The sequence below is a fragment of the Pseudorasbora parva genome, chromosome 19 (genome assembly GCF_024679245.1).
Source record: "Pseudorasbora parva isolate DD20220531a chromosome 19, ASM2467924v1, whole genome shotgun sequence".
Classification (NCBI taxonomy): domain Eukaryota; kingdom Metazoa; phylum Chordata; class Actinopteri; order Cypriniformes; family Gobionidae; genus Pseudorasbora; species Pseudorasbora parva.
Window position 1 is genome coordinate 38447667 of NC_090190.1, and position 16589 is coordinate 38464255.

Consider the following 16589-nt stretch of genomic DNA (forward strand, 5'->3'; position numbering starts at 1 on the left):
TCTACTTTGTTAAAATTAAACTAACAGATGACTGTGGAACAGTGTGAGTGAGAACATTTTACAAATGGACTTATTGGACAACCTATCACGGCACCACGCTTGAGTTAACTGAGCTCCTGAGAGCGACCCATTCTTTCACAAATGTTTGTAGAAGTGTCTGCATTCCCAGGTGCTTGCTTTTATACACCTGTGGCCATGGAAGTGATCGAAACACCTGAATTTAATGATTTGGAGGGTTGTCTTAATACTTTTAGCAATATAGTGTATGTGCATGTGTATGCCCTGGTAAACACTACATTATGTCCAAACAAAGATAGGACATTTTTTTGGTCCCAATGAGGGAAACAGCTTATAAAACACACTAAGGCTGTGCGTGCCAGTGCTTTTATGAAAACGCCATGCTATGGGCACAGTTGAGACGCTATATGTACTGATACTAAATAACCGTTACTAAAATCTGATTTTGCAAATAGTTTGTTTCTGAATATAAAAATGGTAACCCAATGTAACATGATCTGGCACTATTTTTGGAGGAATTGATGTGCTTGTTGTCGTCTGAAATTGCTTGCCTTTATTATTCAGGAATCACACATCTCTTTTGAAACTCAAATGCTTCTTTTATATATAATAAAGAAGTGAGAGTACGTATCATCACATCCTGTATGTTGCATGAGTGTGTACAACAGCATGGACTTAAATAAATCTGCAATTTTACCAAAGCGTCAGCATAACCATAATAGGAACTGAAGGAAATTTCAGAGATTTCTGTGAAACGGCATCACTTTTTTACTCTTATGCACACTTAGGCTAATTTGCGAATAAAAACCCTCAACCTAAGATGTGATGTGCAACTCAACCAGAGCCATGTCTAGAGACTAGAATATCATAGAAACTGCATAGCAATGTAATAAAAACCACTCAGAACATTTAACAATTCAACTTTTACCACCCACGCCTTCACCCGGTTTAATCATTCTCTTTTCCTCCAGACTGATTTTATTCCATCCCTCAGTTTTCCCTTAATTTAATCCTCCTCTAGTTCCACTGGCTCAACTGGCGACTCTTCTAGCCAATCCGAGTGAGGAACCGGAGTGTTCCGGAAGGTTCCGCCTGACAGTCGATCTCCCTAACGCGTGGACAGAGGTGTGCGGGCTGGAGGGCGGGGGTCAAAGGTCAAAGGTCAGCCCTGGTGGCTAAGCTTTAGCAAAAAAACATGGCTTTGACAGTCTGAGCGACACACTTTCTTCTCCCTGACATGGAAAGCCTCAAAGCTCATCAAAATAAACCTTCCATCTACTGGCTTTTACTGGATTAACAAAAGAGATCTGGAAGAGCCTAATCGTAAATTCATTTAAATCAGGTAAATTAAGTTTTCTGTGATTAGTGTTGGGGATACAGTTTGTACAGTATAAAAATCATTATGTCTATGGAAAGTACTCATAAAAGGCTTGTGTGTGTGTGTGTGTGTGTGTGTGTGTGTGTGTGTGTGTGTTTGCAGTGTTGACAGAGTGTTTTGGTATGTGATCCTCTGGTGTGTTTGGTGTAGGGAATGCCATGTTGGCTCACACTTGCGGTGTGTGTTTCAGCAGTCAGGTTAATGACTTTGACCTCTGTGATGAATCCCTCCTGTTTAGTAAAACTCAGGAGATAAAGATCAGCATCAGTGTTTCCAAAACGACACACACTTTGATGCCAAACTGGTGGACAGCAAAAACAAGTGACAAATTGTGTTGAACATGGTGAAAGTGATGTAATCTTACCAACGGTCAGTGGCACATTTGATGGACTATTTCAATATCTAACATATATCTAATATATATATAATATAATATATATATAGAGATTGACCAATAGCAAACCACAACCATCCAATCAATTCCCCCGTTCACAAAATCAATCCCCTCCCTTAATTTGTTCTTGTTCCAGAAGCCATTTGAACCAGATATATTTACATACACCAATCAGGCATAACATTATGACTTCCTAATTTTGTGTTGATTTTTTGCTGCCAAAGCAACCCTGACCCGTCGAGGCATGGACTCGACTAGACCCCTGAAGGTGTGCTGTGGTATCTGGCACCAAGATGTTAGCAGCAGATCATTAAAGTCCTGTAAGCTGCGAGGTGGGGCCTCGATGGAACACACTTGTTTGTTCAGCACATCCCACAGATGCTTGATTAGATTGAGATCTGGGGAATTTGGAGGCCAATTCAACACCTCAAACGTATTGTTGTTCTCTTTAAATCATTCCTGAACCATTTTTGCTTTGTGTCAGGAGCATTATCCTGCTGGAAGAGCCACAGCCACCAGGGAATACCGTTGCAAGAAGGAGTGTACATGATCTGCAGCAATGCTTAGATAGGTGGTGCATACCAAAGTAAAATCCACATGGATGGCAGGACTCAAGGTCTCCCAGCAGAACATTGCCCAAAGCATCACACTGCCTCCGCCGGCTCGCCTTTTTCCCATAGTGCATCCTGGCGCCATGTGTTCCCCAGGTAAGTGATGCACACACACCCGGCCATCCATGTAGTTTAAAAGAAAACATGATTCATAAGACCAGGCCACCTTCTTCCATTGCTCCGTGGTTCAGTTCTGATGCTCACGTGCCACTGTTGGTGCTTTTGGTGGGGTCAGGGGTCAGCATGGGCACCCTGACTGGCACGTTTCTATCAGAACCAGCATTAACTTCTTGAGAAAATGTTCAAGTTGCCTAATATATTCCACCCACTAACAAGTGCTGTGATGAAGAGATAATCTTATGTCTGATCGGTATGTATATTTGTCACAAAAAGGAACTTCAAAACTTCTGCTTTATGCCGACAATAGATACAGCTGTTGATTATAAAAATTCATCGGTAAATGTTGACATGCTAACATTACTTATGATCAATAATCCAGACAGCAACATAGTGCTGGCCCAGATCCATGAGTACCAGATGTGGGCCGGATCCATGTTGCTGTCTGGGAAATGACAGAAGCAGAATTCACATTAACTAATGTAACAAATGTTAACACATTAAACCTTTATTGTAAAGTGTTACACAAAATAATTTGTACTACGTGAAAACAAATGCCTTCATCTTAATATTTACGATGGTCAAAACATTCACAATAGGCTAAAAACCAGATCATAATAGAGCGAAAATGCATACAGCTAAACAGTGAATTTCTGACTATTTGTGTTAACTTATCAGGATGCTTTTACCCAAAGTGATTTACAAGAATGAACCATTTATTCTATTTAATTCTTAGGTCATCTTATCAAAATGTGCACAATATACTATCTACTGTCTTTCAAATTGTATGTATTAACTTGGCATGTGGACGGTTTCCTGGGTTTATGGCTCACTTTTGCATGTGTTTGGCGCCCTCGAGTGTTTATTTGTGGAACGACATTACTAGGTTCAGCCTTTACAAAGTGTGCTGTGCATTTAGTCTTTTACTCGCAGACGCTAACTCACCATATGCTAACCAACCACTTTTGACGTGATTTTAAACATGTAATTGTTCTTCCAGGCTTCAGTGTCACAGGATCCTTCAGAAATCATTCTAATATGATGATTTATTGATAATTTATTATCAGTTATTGGTGCTTAGTTATTAATAATGATTATTATGATTATTAATGTTGAAAGCAGTTGTTGCTGCTGTGATTTTTTTCAGGATTCTTTGCCGAACAAAGTTTAATAAACAGCATTTAATTGAAATGGAAATCATTTGAGAAATCTTTACCGTCACTTTTGATACATTTAATGCATCCTTGCTGAATAAGATAGTTATTATTTTTTATTCGTTGAAAAGTGTTTTCACAAAAATAAAAAGCAACACTGATGATAATAAGAGATTTTTCATGACACTGAAGACTGGAGGATTGATGCTGAAAATTCAGCTTTGAATCACGTGAATAAATTACACTTTAAAATATATTCAAATAGAAAACATTTATTTTACATTGTAATAATATTTTACAGTATAAATATTTTTAAAATATTTGTGTATATTTGATCAAATTAATGCTGCTTTGGTGAGCAGAAGAAACTTCTGAAAATAAAATAAAAATCTTAATTATTTCAAACTTTTGACTGGTAGTGCATGTATTTTATAAGTTATATAATAATAATATATTTATTAAAATGGTCTATTATCATGCTTATTAATAATATACTTCTGTGTGTCTTTAACATCTGGAGCAGCACCACGGACAGCTCCACACACACACACACACACACACACACACACACACACACACACACACACACACACACACACACCAAAATGACCCAAAGGAAACAAGGCAGAACTCACACAGGAGACCTAATATAAGAAAAGAACTTCGATCAGAACCAAACCTCACAGACCACAAAATGATCGTGATTACTCCTTCCACATCTACTGCAAAAACAGCTAAAAATAACTTCTTTATCAGATTTTTATAAGATAACAACTCATCCGATTATAAAATGTCCTGATCTCTAGAGATGAATGTGTTTGTCTGAAACTAACAGAGGTTAGCAGTGAAGAAGCTTCAGATTTACACACATGCAGATCTCAGAGGTGCTGATTTCTACAGGACAACAAAGGATAAAAATGCAGATGTCATGACTTCTTCAAATAAGGACAAATGCTGTCATTGCAAAAGTAAGAATGGACATGTGACTTCTGCTTCTCTATTAATTCCTAACTATTTCATTTCAGTGGTTCATTATAGATTAAGTGTGTTTAATGAGTTAGAAGGTCATGATAAAATGGAGTCAAATAAAGGTAAATTGGAAACTCTCCAAAACTTGTGAGAAACCGGAAGGAGTATTTTTGACACAGAAATACTCCATCAAACATCCAACATTAGTTTTTGAAACTTTGTCTATAGGACGATGGGATAGGGTAACGTGAGGAAGAGAGGCAGGATGTTTTGGTGATGATGCATGGGATTTGTGCATTAAAGTTTGAGCACAAGCTCAGTGAATTAACCTCAATCTTTAAACTTTCATTTTTAAGACACAAATAACATTCCCTACTTTTGTTCACTAATACAACTTGAAGGAGTGAATGAAGACGAGTGCGCGTGAAGTCGGACAGCTGTTGTGTGTACATCGGCTGTACACTCGTTATTGCGGTAAAACGTGAGACTGAATGACTGCACTTGAACATGTCCCTATGGTGTCAGACAACACTACAAATGGCCGTCCCTTCAAATAATGCCCTATTTCAGGGTATAGGGGGTCGATTTGAGATTCAGCCCCTGTCGTGGAGACTGAGCAGCCCAACATCTTGATTGAGACAGCGCAGTCTGTCAGATGTGTGTGCCCGCCCGCCGATCTGTTTGTGACTTGTGTAGGTGAGTTTGTGTGCACATGTATGTTTGAGTGTGTTTTAAGTACAATTACAAAGCAATTCATTGGTTTTGTTTAACTCTGAAACAATTTTCGAGCTGCGTTGTGGTAAAAATAGCTACGGGTAACGCCAGCTGATTGAGGAGTGCAACCATTCTACGTCATCACCCTAGAACGCAAACAAAATGGTGCCACCCATGGTCCAAATATAAAATCGATTTTTTAAATAACGTAGATCTTTCATGGGTTTTCTACTACATAATTCAGTAAGAGACATCATTTATGTTATATTAAGCCATACAAGTCTCAACACCAGGGGATCCCTTTAACAGTGTAAAAATCTCAGTATGCATGAAACCGCATTTCACCCCCCCCCTTTAAATATGAATCCTGCTGCATAAAATGTCATAGACGTTAGACTTCAGACAAGATTTCTTGGTCATAATATTTTGGCTCGTCAGTGTGTATCATTCATGTAATATTAGTTGCTAGATTTGTTCTTCAGACTCATAACTTCAGTATTATAACTGTATGTATTAAAGAGAATGACATTTTATGTGACTTCCTTATTCTGAACAAACTCAAGCAACACTTTAGTCTCAGTGGACGTGTCTTCTGTCCGGCTTATAAAATGGATTCAATCTATGAAAATTCTGATATCACACTTAAAACAGTTGCTTCAGGTAAAAACTGCTCTCAACACAAAGGTAAGGATGAGATGTTATCAGTATATGCATTATAATTTCTATTTCTAAGATTTAGCTCTGCAGTAACTGTATAAGGTTTTCGTATGTTCATTCAACAATTACATATCTAGCATATAATAAGGTATACATGTTATCCATTTATACGTAGATCCTGATGATCCCAACACCAAATTTCAGAATGCTGAAAAGGTTCACATACAGCATTAAATGTAATATAATATTTGGATAAAAGCATCTGCCATAATCATAAATAAAATAAAAAATATAATTGTTACAAAGAGTTTGCTTAAAGTAACAGTGGTGTGAGAACTGGTGTGAAGTTTGCACTTGTCTTCCTGTGAGCGGACTAGAAGTGTTTCTGTTCTCACGCTGTGAAACCGATCTAAGTTATATTTTTTCTAATGTGACACGATAGAAAGCAGATCTTTTTTTACAAGATCTTTATTTAACCTAAACCTGCATAAGGTTTTGAGTCAGATATTTCATTACACAAATGCTTGTTTTCTCCAGCAGTGGTTTTGTATGTTTTATGAAACTTAAAACAGTATTTGTGAATTCTATTCTTCAGTCTTAAATTTCAATAAATGTTATATTGTTTGGGTAATAATCACAATAATACCTCACGGGTAAACATTCAGACAAGAGCCAACCATGATGAAAGTAGATTTGAACTGAAAGGTTGAACTGAGTTCTCAGGACTAGAGTACAGTTAATAAAATGTGAGGTTGGGTCAATGTGTTGAAAATGTATTTTACTGAAATAAACCCAGTGTAAATTCAGGATTAGTTCCAGACAGCAATGCTGCAATGATTCAAGGGTTCAGAAATAACTTCCTTTATCTAATCAAATGTCTAACCACAGGTAACTCCACTGAAGAGGAAGAGAGAAAGGTCACTTCTCCTAAGTGGACTAAAGTTCTTCTGACTCTTCTGGGTCTCTCTCTGGTTTTTGCTCTTGGAGGTCTCTGCGCTCTCTGGGTGATTTGTGAGTATATCTGATTCTAGATCTGTGCTCTGTTCAGTGTGGATGGACTGAGTTACTGTAAGTACTTCTGCTTGACCTCGCTGTGGGACAGTAGCATCAGCACAAAATGCAATAGTTAGTAGCTTTTTATTTGTAAAATCATATTTTTATTTTATTTTGAAAATCATATTTGTATTGTCAAACAAACCTCCATATTGAAGGTGTAAACTGTCATTAACAAACATTTTTCACACTTGGTTTTGTAGATCATTTCAGTCTTAAGTGTGCATGTGTGTGACTTTCCTCATAAACACATATTTTCCGTTGCTGCTTTTGTCTTAATCAGATAATCATAAGCTCGCTGATTTCGAATCACAGAATGAGCAGCACATCATCAACAGCACAGGTGAGAAAACTATATTTCATAAACGCTAGAGCACAGACATGTTTCATTAACAGTGTTGAGTGTTCATTGAACTGACCGTGTGAGAAACTTTATCTGCTTTATCTGCCAAGTTATGATGAGAGAACTAGAGGAACTTAAAACCAACTACACCGGAGTTAGAGAACAGCTTCTGCTTCATGTTGGTGAGTTGGCTTTTATTTGACGTTTTCATTCATTTAAAAATGCCACAGCCTTCTGTTCTGAAGTAGCAGCTACTTTTAATGATCTTTTCACTAGAGATGAAGAACGAGTTTAATGATCTTAGAGTCAGATACAACACACTCTGTTCTTTTACGATGGTGAGTGTCAGTTTACAAGCTTAGTGTGACACAAAGTGTGAATATTTTTGCACATGGAACCAGTTTGATTCACTTTATGATCTAAATAATGGAAGGTTTAATCACACTTTATTCATCTATTCAATTTTTATTTTTATTTTTAAAGGTGTCACATTAGCCTATACAGGCTGATCGCACATGGCCTTGCTCCCTTTAAAGGCGACTAGATCTATTATAGTCTATTTATATTATTAAATTGTATATTCAATTATTTTATTACTATTGGTAATAATAAGACGTTACCTGCACCCGTTTCTGAATATTGCTTGATCAAGTATTTATCTAAACAGTGTTTATAACAAAAAAAAAAAAAAAAAAAAAAAAAAAAACAACATGATAGGCCTACTTGTTAATAAAAAATATTTTATATATAGGGCCTACACTTTAATAATATATAGTAAAGTTTTGCTTCCAAATGTAATAAAATGTAAAAAAAAAAAATATAGCACCAAAAATAAAACTGTGGCATCTGTCAAATGAAGGAAGGCTGTTGGAGATTCCAATACCGACAAAAAGAAAGATAAAATACACAACATAATTTGTCTGTAGTGAAAACTGGTAAAGTGACACTTTCTGATCTTCTTCTGCATCATTTTTTATTATGATCCAAATGTCTTAACTTCTCATATCATCATATGATACCATTTTAAATAAGCTTAAGAGCTCTACTATACTATACAGAATAAAAAAGAAAGAAACATAAAACAGGCTTCTGGCCTGGCCTATTCTTCTTTGCTTTCCTTACCTCCTTCCTCCCTGTCCCCTTTTCTGTCATTGACTCGATTATTATCATCATTACTGTTATTCTGTCAATCTGAAGTATAAGGCAAATAAATTATGCTAACTAGCTTTTCTATTTTGAATGCTAACTAGGTAACAATTAGCATTGCGATTAGCATTAGCATTGCTCATCATAATCAGTTGAATTAGTCTTTGTTGAAATATCTAGCTAGCTTTTTATGAGGGATATATAAAAAGGGAACTAAATCTCCCCATTAGAATGATTTAAATGTCCCAGTTTAACAGTAATACCCTGTCCCAGTTTAACAACATGCTATCGGCAAAATCACATTTTTAAAAAAATGAAAAAAAGATGATCATTTAAAAAAATGTGATTCACCATAACATCCCATATGATCACAAATGATCCATGATTTTTTTGGTGTTTTTTTTAATAACCTTAAAGTCCTCATGAAATCGACCTTATTTACTTTACTGCAACCATTACTGGTCTTAAGGTGAACAATTAATCCGTGCAAAGTTAATACACAGGTTTTTTTTTTTTTTGTTTTTTTTTGCCGTGATCATCTTTAATCAAAATCTAAAAAAGAGTAACTTCCGGTCTGAAACGGAGAAGTGAAACCCTGCCCTCTATTCAATATTCCGTTTCACTTGAAAATACGCCACAGCACTGAAATAAAAACTCTTGCATCTTCCTGTTCAGTGGGACTTTTGCTGCGTTCCAGGCAGGTTTTTGAGCCCATACGTTACGACTTCAAACCACGGCTCACGACTTTGTTGCGTTCCAGGCAAAGTCACGCCAAAAGCTTTTATTTTACGTTGTTTGTATTTTTGGAAATGCATTTTGTATTAATTTACTCTTGCACTCAATGTCCTGAAAAGCTAACGCTAGAAAAGCTGCTGATAATGCATAACATTTGCTGATAAATAATGTTAGAGCAATAGCTTTTTTTTAATAAACAATTTGATTTTTAATGTATGACTTCCATAAACACTGCATCCATAGGAGCTGCCATTGTTGTTTCGGTCTATGTGACGTCAGAACTCGTAACTGGGAGTACATCGATCTAGTACCAGTTCCCGGGTTTGACCATAGACAGTAAAAGAAATGGACAGAGCTATCCCATTGACTTCAACGGCGGAAAAATGAGGCCAATCAGGAGGCACTCACTTCCTGATGGCTGAGCGAACTGCGCAGGCTCAGACTGAGCTTGAGGACGTAGATGTGACGTGAGCCTCCTGTCTGACAGCTGGAGGTCTTCTAGTAGATGTGGAAAGTGAAATCTGAATCATGTTGTTTAAATATTTTCTCCCGTTGCTTTTGGTTCACTATCGTCTTCTCCCCATCCCCTTGACTTTATCGGACTTTATGTCTCCACGTCCCCCCGACTGTCTCATAGACAGTAAAAGATTGTTTCTGAGCGTCTCCTATTTTTACAAAAACAGCTTCTACAGGGCGATAGTGTAAGATACAAGGTAGTGGAGCCTTTTATGCATTGTCGTGTTTCTTTAGAAATAAACAATGGATAAACGCCTCAGATGTAAAGTTATTCACTGTCAAAGTGACTCAAAAATGAATGGGAGTCAATGGGATGCTAACAGCAGGTGATGGCTTGGTTAGCAATGGCCGCTCCTATGGGTGGAACGCTTTCCGAGCGCTAGATTACCCCCTTGGGTTTGACGGCCGTTCCAGTGCACTTTCACTGATAGAAGGTTGGAAAAACACAGGTTATGGGTTGCCTGGAAGTTGTTGATTATGGTAAGCCACACCCCCAGAAGTGATGTCATAGCCACAGAACCTATATTTTTTATCACATACTTTCTGATGAGCTCAGTGTTGATTTTTATTAATGGAAGCATATACATAAAAATATAGAAATTATAAAGCTAAACTGTCCCACTTTACCAGTATTCACCCCTGTCTGAATAAATAAAATGATTACCATAAAAATCAGGATCTGGCTACTTGACAAATGAAAATCACAAACATGACTCTTGTTAATACAATTATTTTATAAATAAAATGTATTATTATGTCAAATTATTTTATCTCAAACAAATCAAATAGATAAATAAAGTTGGTTGAATCCAAAAAGCTCTAAAGGAATTTTAGAACAGTTAGGATGGCATCAATTAAGCTAGATCATTTAAAAAAGTTAAATAGGTTTCACAAATGAAAGGTTTAGGTTACAGCTGCATCTGTCTCTGAGAAAAAAAGATCAGCGATTTGATGTAATTGAACTCTGAAACCAGAATGAAAAACTTTTTTTTTTGTGGTTTGAATGATCTGACGTGTTTTCAGCCACGTAACTGCACTGTAAACGATTGTTGCTATATGACCGAAAATTTTATCTACTGTAGCAATCTTTTTATGGATACTAACCATGCAAGACAGTTGAGCTGATCTGAGTCCAAACGAGCTTCATCATAAATCCAGATACATGCACATCTTCTCTGTGATCTTCTGATTAATATAGGCCTATTATTCTGCAAATAATAAGTACATTTTAATCATCTCATTACTCTCTGCATTCTACTAATATTTGGGACGTGAAATATATAATTTTTGATATAAGTGAAATTGTGTGTAAATGGCTTGATACAACAAGCAATATAACAAAACTTATGTCGTAATTACGCCACCATTTTATCGGTAAAAGGCCAGTTGGATGGAAACAGGCTGGAGACAGCAAATTGTGCAATCTTTTTTTCACTTTGTTGATAACAAAACGGAGGAAAAGGGGGATGGAAAGTTGGCTAGTGGCAGTGATACACATCACCAACTAGTAGTTAGGTTTGTGAGTACACCAAATTGTTTTAAACTGTACAGAACCTTACAGATAATAATTTGCCAAATCTTTACATAAATTATTAACTCCAAATTACAGCTACTAAAAGTATATCCAATTTATTCCGTATACATACAGTACTCTTAAATAATCACACAATATATACTAGCAAATATTAGCTTCCTGACTGTTTATCATTGTCAAATGTAATATTTCACCCAGCTGTAAAATGCTAAATGTGAACAATAACTGTAACATCATGAAACTCCCTAAAGCTGATTTGAAACAGTGTATTGTGAAAAGCATACATTTAAAATGACTTGACTGAAAGGGTTAGTTCACCCACATTTTTTTAAATAACTTATGATTTACACACCCTGTATATGACATTCTTCTTTCAGACAAATAAAATCAGTTATATTAAAAATGTCTTGGCTTTTCCAAGCTTTCAGGAGGCAGTGAGCTGTTGTGTCATTTCTGAAGTCCATAAAAGTGCATCTATCCATCTTATAACTGCTCCACAGTGCCTTTAATAAAGTCCATCTGAAGTAAAGTGATGCGTTTGTGTGAGAAAAATATCCATATTTATAACTATGTAGATTAAATTAACTAGCTTCCAGCAGCGGTCAGCAAGTCGATTTGTGCTAAAAGAGTGAACCCTTGATACATGTGTATTGATGAACGCAGAAGCACAGGATAGAGCAAATCAAAACATCGGTCATGAATTAGAGTCTAAAACAAGAATTTTTAAAGTGAAATGGCGGAGGATTTCGATATAAAAGAAGAGGGGCTTGAGTTTGTTGCCCAGCCCTCTCCATGAGAGGCGAACATCACGTCAGGGGTTACTCTTTTAGTGCAAGTCGAGCTACCACTGACCGCCAGAAGCTAATTATTTTAGTCTATAAAGTTTTAAATGTGGATATTTTTTCTTACACAAATGCGGCACTTCGCTGCAGAAGGAATGTATTAATCTCCCAGAGGTGGCGATTATATTTGACTGAAAGGAGAATGTCCTATACATCTAGGATGACTTGAGGGTGAGTAAATCATGAGGTAATCTTCATTTTGGGGTGAACTATCCCTTTAATGGCTTGCTTTGTTTATTACTGTCTTCCGTATCAGACTCTGAGAGAGCGCTCTTAGACAAGTACCACAGAGCTTTAAACTGCATGGCTTCTTGTACTGGTGAGTGGGTTAACCTACTTTCAAGCTGTTTGTCTTCATCTTGGAGGTCACTGCTTCCTGTGGTCAATGGTCTGTGCTTTATTTTTCTATCGTTTCAGGATTTCCAGCTTCATCTTGTAAACCCTGCGAGGACGGTTGGACACCACATCGTGGAAACTGCTATTTCTTCTCCCCTGGAGAGCAGACATGGTTTGAGAGTCGTGATTTATGTGTAGCATCAGAAGCTCATCTGGTGACTATAAACAACACAGAAATACAAGTGAGTTCGAAAAATTGACTGGTTTACATACATTCAATGAAAGATTAAAACCTCTTTGTTTGAATAACAATACAGTAAATATTCTCCATTAGGATTTCCTGGTCTCTAAAATTAATGAGACTCACTGGATTGGTCTCAATGATCTGGAGACTGAAGGACACTGGGTTTGGATGAACAACCAAACGCTCAATGAAGCACAACTGAAGTAAGAATGGCTTTGTCTTAAATCTACAGTTTGTTGATGGAGACCCAGAAGTCTGAGACTAAAATGCAGTTTAGTTCATTTAAGCCTAGAAAAACGGAATATTTCTATCACTCCTCAAATGTAAGTAAATTATAGTGACATTGATTGTTTATGTCAGCTCCAGTGGTGATATATACTAATGATATAATTTGTTAAAATTATAAAAATAATATCATTCATTCAGAAAAATGCAAAATAACAGCATTTTCACTCAGAATTTTGGATCCTCACCGAGGTTGAATCAGTTTTGTGTTTTCATGCGATTAATTTCACAAACTTTATACCTTTACAAATGTATTATTGTAATTCTTTAGGTTTTATGTATTTTAAATCATTACACATGAGAACTGCATCGCTGCATCTGATTGCCTTTTTCTGCTCTTAAAGGTTTTGGTTTAAAAAGACATCTGGGAAAGATGAACCTGATAACTCAAAAGGATATGATGCGTCTGGAGAAAACTGTGCTTGTCTGGGATACGAGTTGTATAATTTAAACTCTTGGTTTGATGCTTCTTGCAAATACAAGAAAAAATATATATGTCAAAAGGCATATTCATTTCCTTGAATAATTCTGAATAGAGAAAGAGGGAGGTTCACTCCACATTAGGCCTCTTTCAGGCCCTGTTTACTCCTGGTATTAAGATGTGTTTTAGTCGATCGGACCACAAGTAGATGAGGGAGACAAATTCCTGTTTACACCTGTTTGGAGGAAGAACAGGTGACAAAATCACAAAGGTCTTTGGAAGAAAACTTCTGAGATTAAAGAAGAAGAACATGAAGAAGGCAGGAGTTAATAAACCAAACTTCCATCTCTTTTGTCCACTTTTTAAAATACTTCTGTCCTGATTTCTTTGAGGGAAGGGATTATGGGCGGGTAAATGTATGGGTTTTTTCAGATCATTCGATCTAATGTACAAAATAAACTCGCACAATTTACACTTGAATGCGCACAGAGATTATGGAAAAACATCAGCTTTCGTTTTCTGCTCTGACAGCCACAAGAACAGCAGAACATTTTAGAAATCATAAATGGTGAGAGAACATTGTGTTTGTACGTTATCTTCAAACTAAACTTGGGTCTTCAGCTAACATAATTTAAATCTCGTCTGACTAGCGCACTTCATGTTTACGCATTAGGTCAAGTGGAGAGTCTTTTGTGGCTGTTTGAATGCATTCGACCATATGAACATTTACACTATGAAAGCAATTCGGTCAAATGTGTTCGGTACCCTCTGGAAGTGATCGAAAGAGGACAAGCTCAAAACGTTTCAGACCCCATTTACACCTGTATTTACCGTCATCAACCTGTGATCTGGAACGCATCTTAATACCAGGTGTAAACATGGCCTCAGTTGTCGTCAGTGAAGGTATTCATTTACCCATGTTGAATGAGCCTGTCTATTCAGAATGATATATTCAAAAACATTGCCTGCAAATTGATCTCAAAGTCAGCAAATTAACACACAATGAACGTTCCCTTGAGCAAAAATAAGAAGGGAGGAAAAATAATAAGTCAATGCTTTTACGTTCTCAGGCAAATGTTTTGCGTTCCCTCAAGAAACTTTGTGTCCGCTTGCAAAACCCTTGCGTCCCCTCGCAAAAACATTAGTGTTTTCTCGCAAAACTTTTGTGTTCTTTGTGAGTAAATGCTAAGTTTCTCAGGGGAATGCAAACATTTTGTGAGCAAATGCAAATGAAAAAGTGCAGGATCGCTATGAAATGGAGACGAAGGTCATCGAAAACATTTGAGTCTTTCTCACACAAAGATCACACAGATTCCTAAGACTTGAATTACTGTGGACAAATATATAATGTATTAGTCTCAGTATCCTACTTGGTTTATATTTAATATATTTTACCACAGCCACAATTGTTGGAGTGGGAAACACACACAACCGTACAAACTGTACATTCTATCCACCTACACTGCCCCTGCCCCTAAACCTACACACACACACACACACACACACACACAGACACACACGCACACGCACACACACACAGTTTTTTGTTGTTGTTAGTCTATATGTTTTTTGGTATTTGGCACGCACACACACACACACACGCACGCACGCGCACACACACACGCACGCACGCGCACACACACACACACACACACACACACACACACACACACACACACACACACACACACACACACACACACACACAGTTTTTTGTTGTTGTTAGTCTATATGTTTTTTGGTATTTGGACAGTGTTTGTTTTTTATTATGTATTTGTTGAATATTTTTTCCCAACTGTTAAAATAAAATATTTCTTATGTGTTTATCTTTATAAATAAAATGCTTAATATAATAAAAGCAGCATACTTTGTTTATTTCTGAAAATATAACTGCATTTCTCAAAGCTCACCAAACACAAGTTGCAAATCATCATACATCTCTAGCAAACATGTTTTTGGTTTCTAAGTGATCAAATGAGGTATAAGTGTTTTGCAGATGCGGTCTGAAGATTAGGTACGTGAGTGAATGGCTTCACTGAGTGGGCATCAAGATTCAAGTGTGTAAGCATTGTTAAAAACTGTACGTCAGATTAATTTAACTTATTTCTCAATGCTCATGCTACACTCACACTGACCAATACTATGCCATAATATGACTGCTTTAATAAAGGAAGCTGGCGTACAATGGAGTAAAAGGTTAAAATGATCATGATTTCTCACTGCCGTGACAAAGACAACACTAATAATATCTAGGCGTATGAGCTGACAGGAGCTGTGCCAAGCCGGCCTCTTGAGTAACAGAGATGAAGGGTCATGAAACACTAAAACATTTTTGAGATATGAACAGAAATGTACATCAGCACATCGCTGAAAACACTCATTTTACCAACAATTGGAATTTGGTTATTTTTTGTGTTTTGCTGAGCAAATTTGCTCCTCTGGGTTGAAAAGCAAAGTCGAAGAAACATCACGAAATGTGAATTATAATTTAACATTTGCAACAGAATGTAAATAATGCAACAGAATTTGATTCAGCTGTACAGCCACTCTGGTGAAAACGGTGTAAAGATAGATATAAGTGGACAATAGCCTTTAATATTACTGAACCGCATATAACAATGAGGCAATACTAATTGGCTCAAATAAAGAATTAAAAGTAAGTAATCATATTGTTTTAGTAAACAACACTTAAAATACAGTTAATGTATGAACAAAAACGTATATTGTGTATAACAAATGGCAGCAGAGGGCGCCAGTGGTCTGATTGCTGTCACACTTTACATTAAGAGCAAACCATTGTTTATCTAATGTTTAACACATCCTTTCTGAGAGTGTGATTAACAAATTAATTAATTTGTTACATTTATATAGTAATTTTCTGGGTAGGCCTACTCAAAGCGCTTTACATGGAAGGGGGAATCTCCTCAAACACCACCGATGTGCAGCATCTGCCCAGATGAAAAACAGAAGAAGGCAGAAGGCAAAAAGAAAGACACGGGTCAAATAAACTGGTTGTTCAGACAAAAGTGTACACTCTTCCCGTACATGTAAAAGAGTGAGGGGGGTAAAAGGGAAAGAAAACACTCTGAAAAACGTTACAAATCAAAGTGGAAAAGTAATAT

The 16589-nt window shown here is 36.7% G+C and overlaps 1 protein-coding gene across 2 annotated transcripts; it reads left to right on the forward strand.

Annotated features, from left to right (window-relative positions):
- The first annotated feature begins 1153 nt into the window (after positions 1 to 1153).
- LOC137048324 (C-type lectin domain family 6 member A-like) lies at positions 1154 to 15303 on the forward strand. 2 transcript variants are annotated; one of them, XM_067426447.1, is made up of 9 exons: positions 1154 to 1360; positions 2275 to 2497; positions 6901 to 7023; positions 7349 to 7408; positions 7519 to 7590; positions 12438 to 12500; positions 12599 to 12759; positions 12852 to 12964; positions 13391 to 15303. In XM_067426447.1, exons 2-9 carry the CDS (start codon positions 2392 to 2394, stop codon positions 13566 to 13568), a joined length of 876 nt encoding a protein of 291 aa, XP_067282548.1. In that variant the 5' UTR covers positions 1154 to 1360; positions 2275 to 2391; the 3' UTR covers positions 13569 to 15303. The 2 variants fall into 2 exon arrangements, with proteins under 2 accessions (XP_067282548.1, XP_067282549.1); XM_067426448.1 differs by lacking the exons at positions 1154 to 1360; positions 2275 to 2497 and adding an exon at positions 5740 to 6039.
- Positions 15304 to 16589: the final 1286 nt, after the last annotated feature.

Coding starts and splice junctions, on each gene's coding strand:
- LOC137048324 (XM_067426447.1), top strand. CDS start 2,392: ATGGCAGGACTCAAGGTCTCCCAGCAGAACATTGCCCAAAGCATCACA. Junction 7,591..12,437: donor ACAGCTTCTGCTTCATGTTG/GTGAGTTGGCTT, acceptor CTTCCGTATCAG/ACTCTGAGAGAGCGCTCTTA. Junction 12,760..12,851: donor TAAACAACACAGAAATACAA/GTGAGTTCGAAA, acceptor ATTCTCCATTAG/GATTTCCTGGTCTCTAAAAT.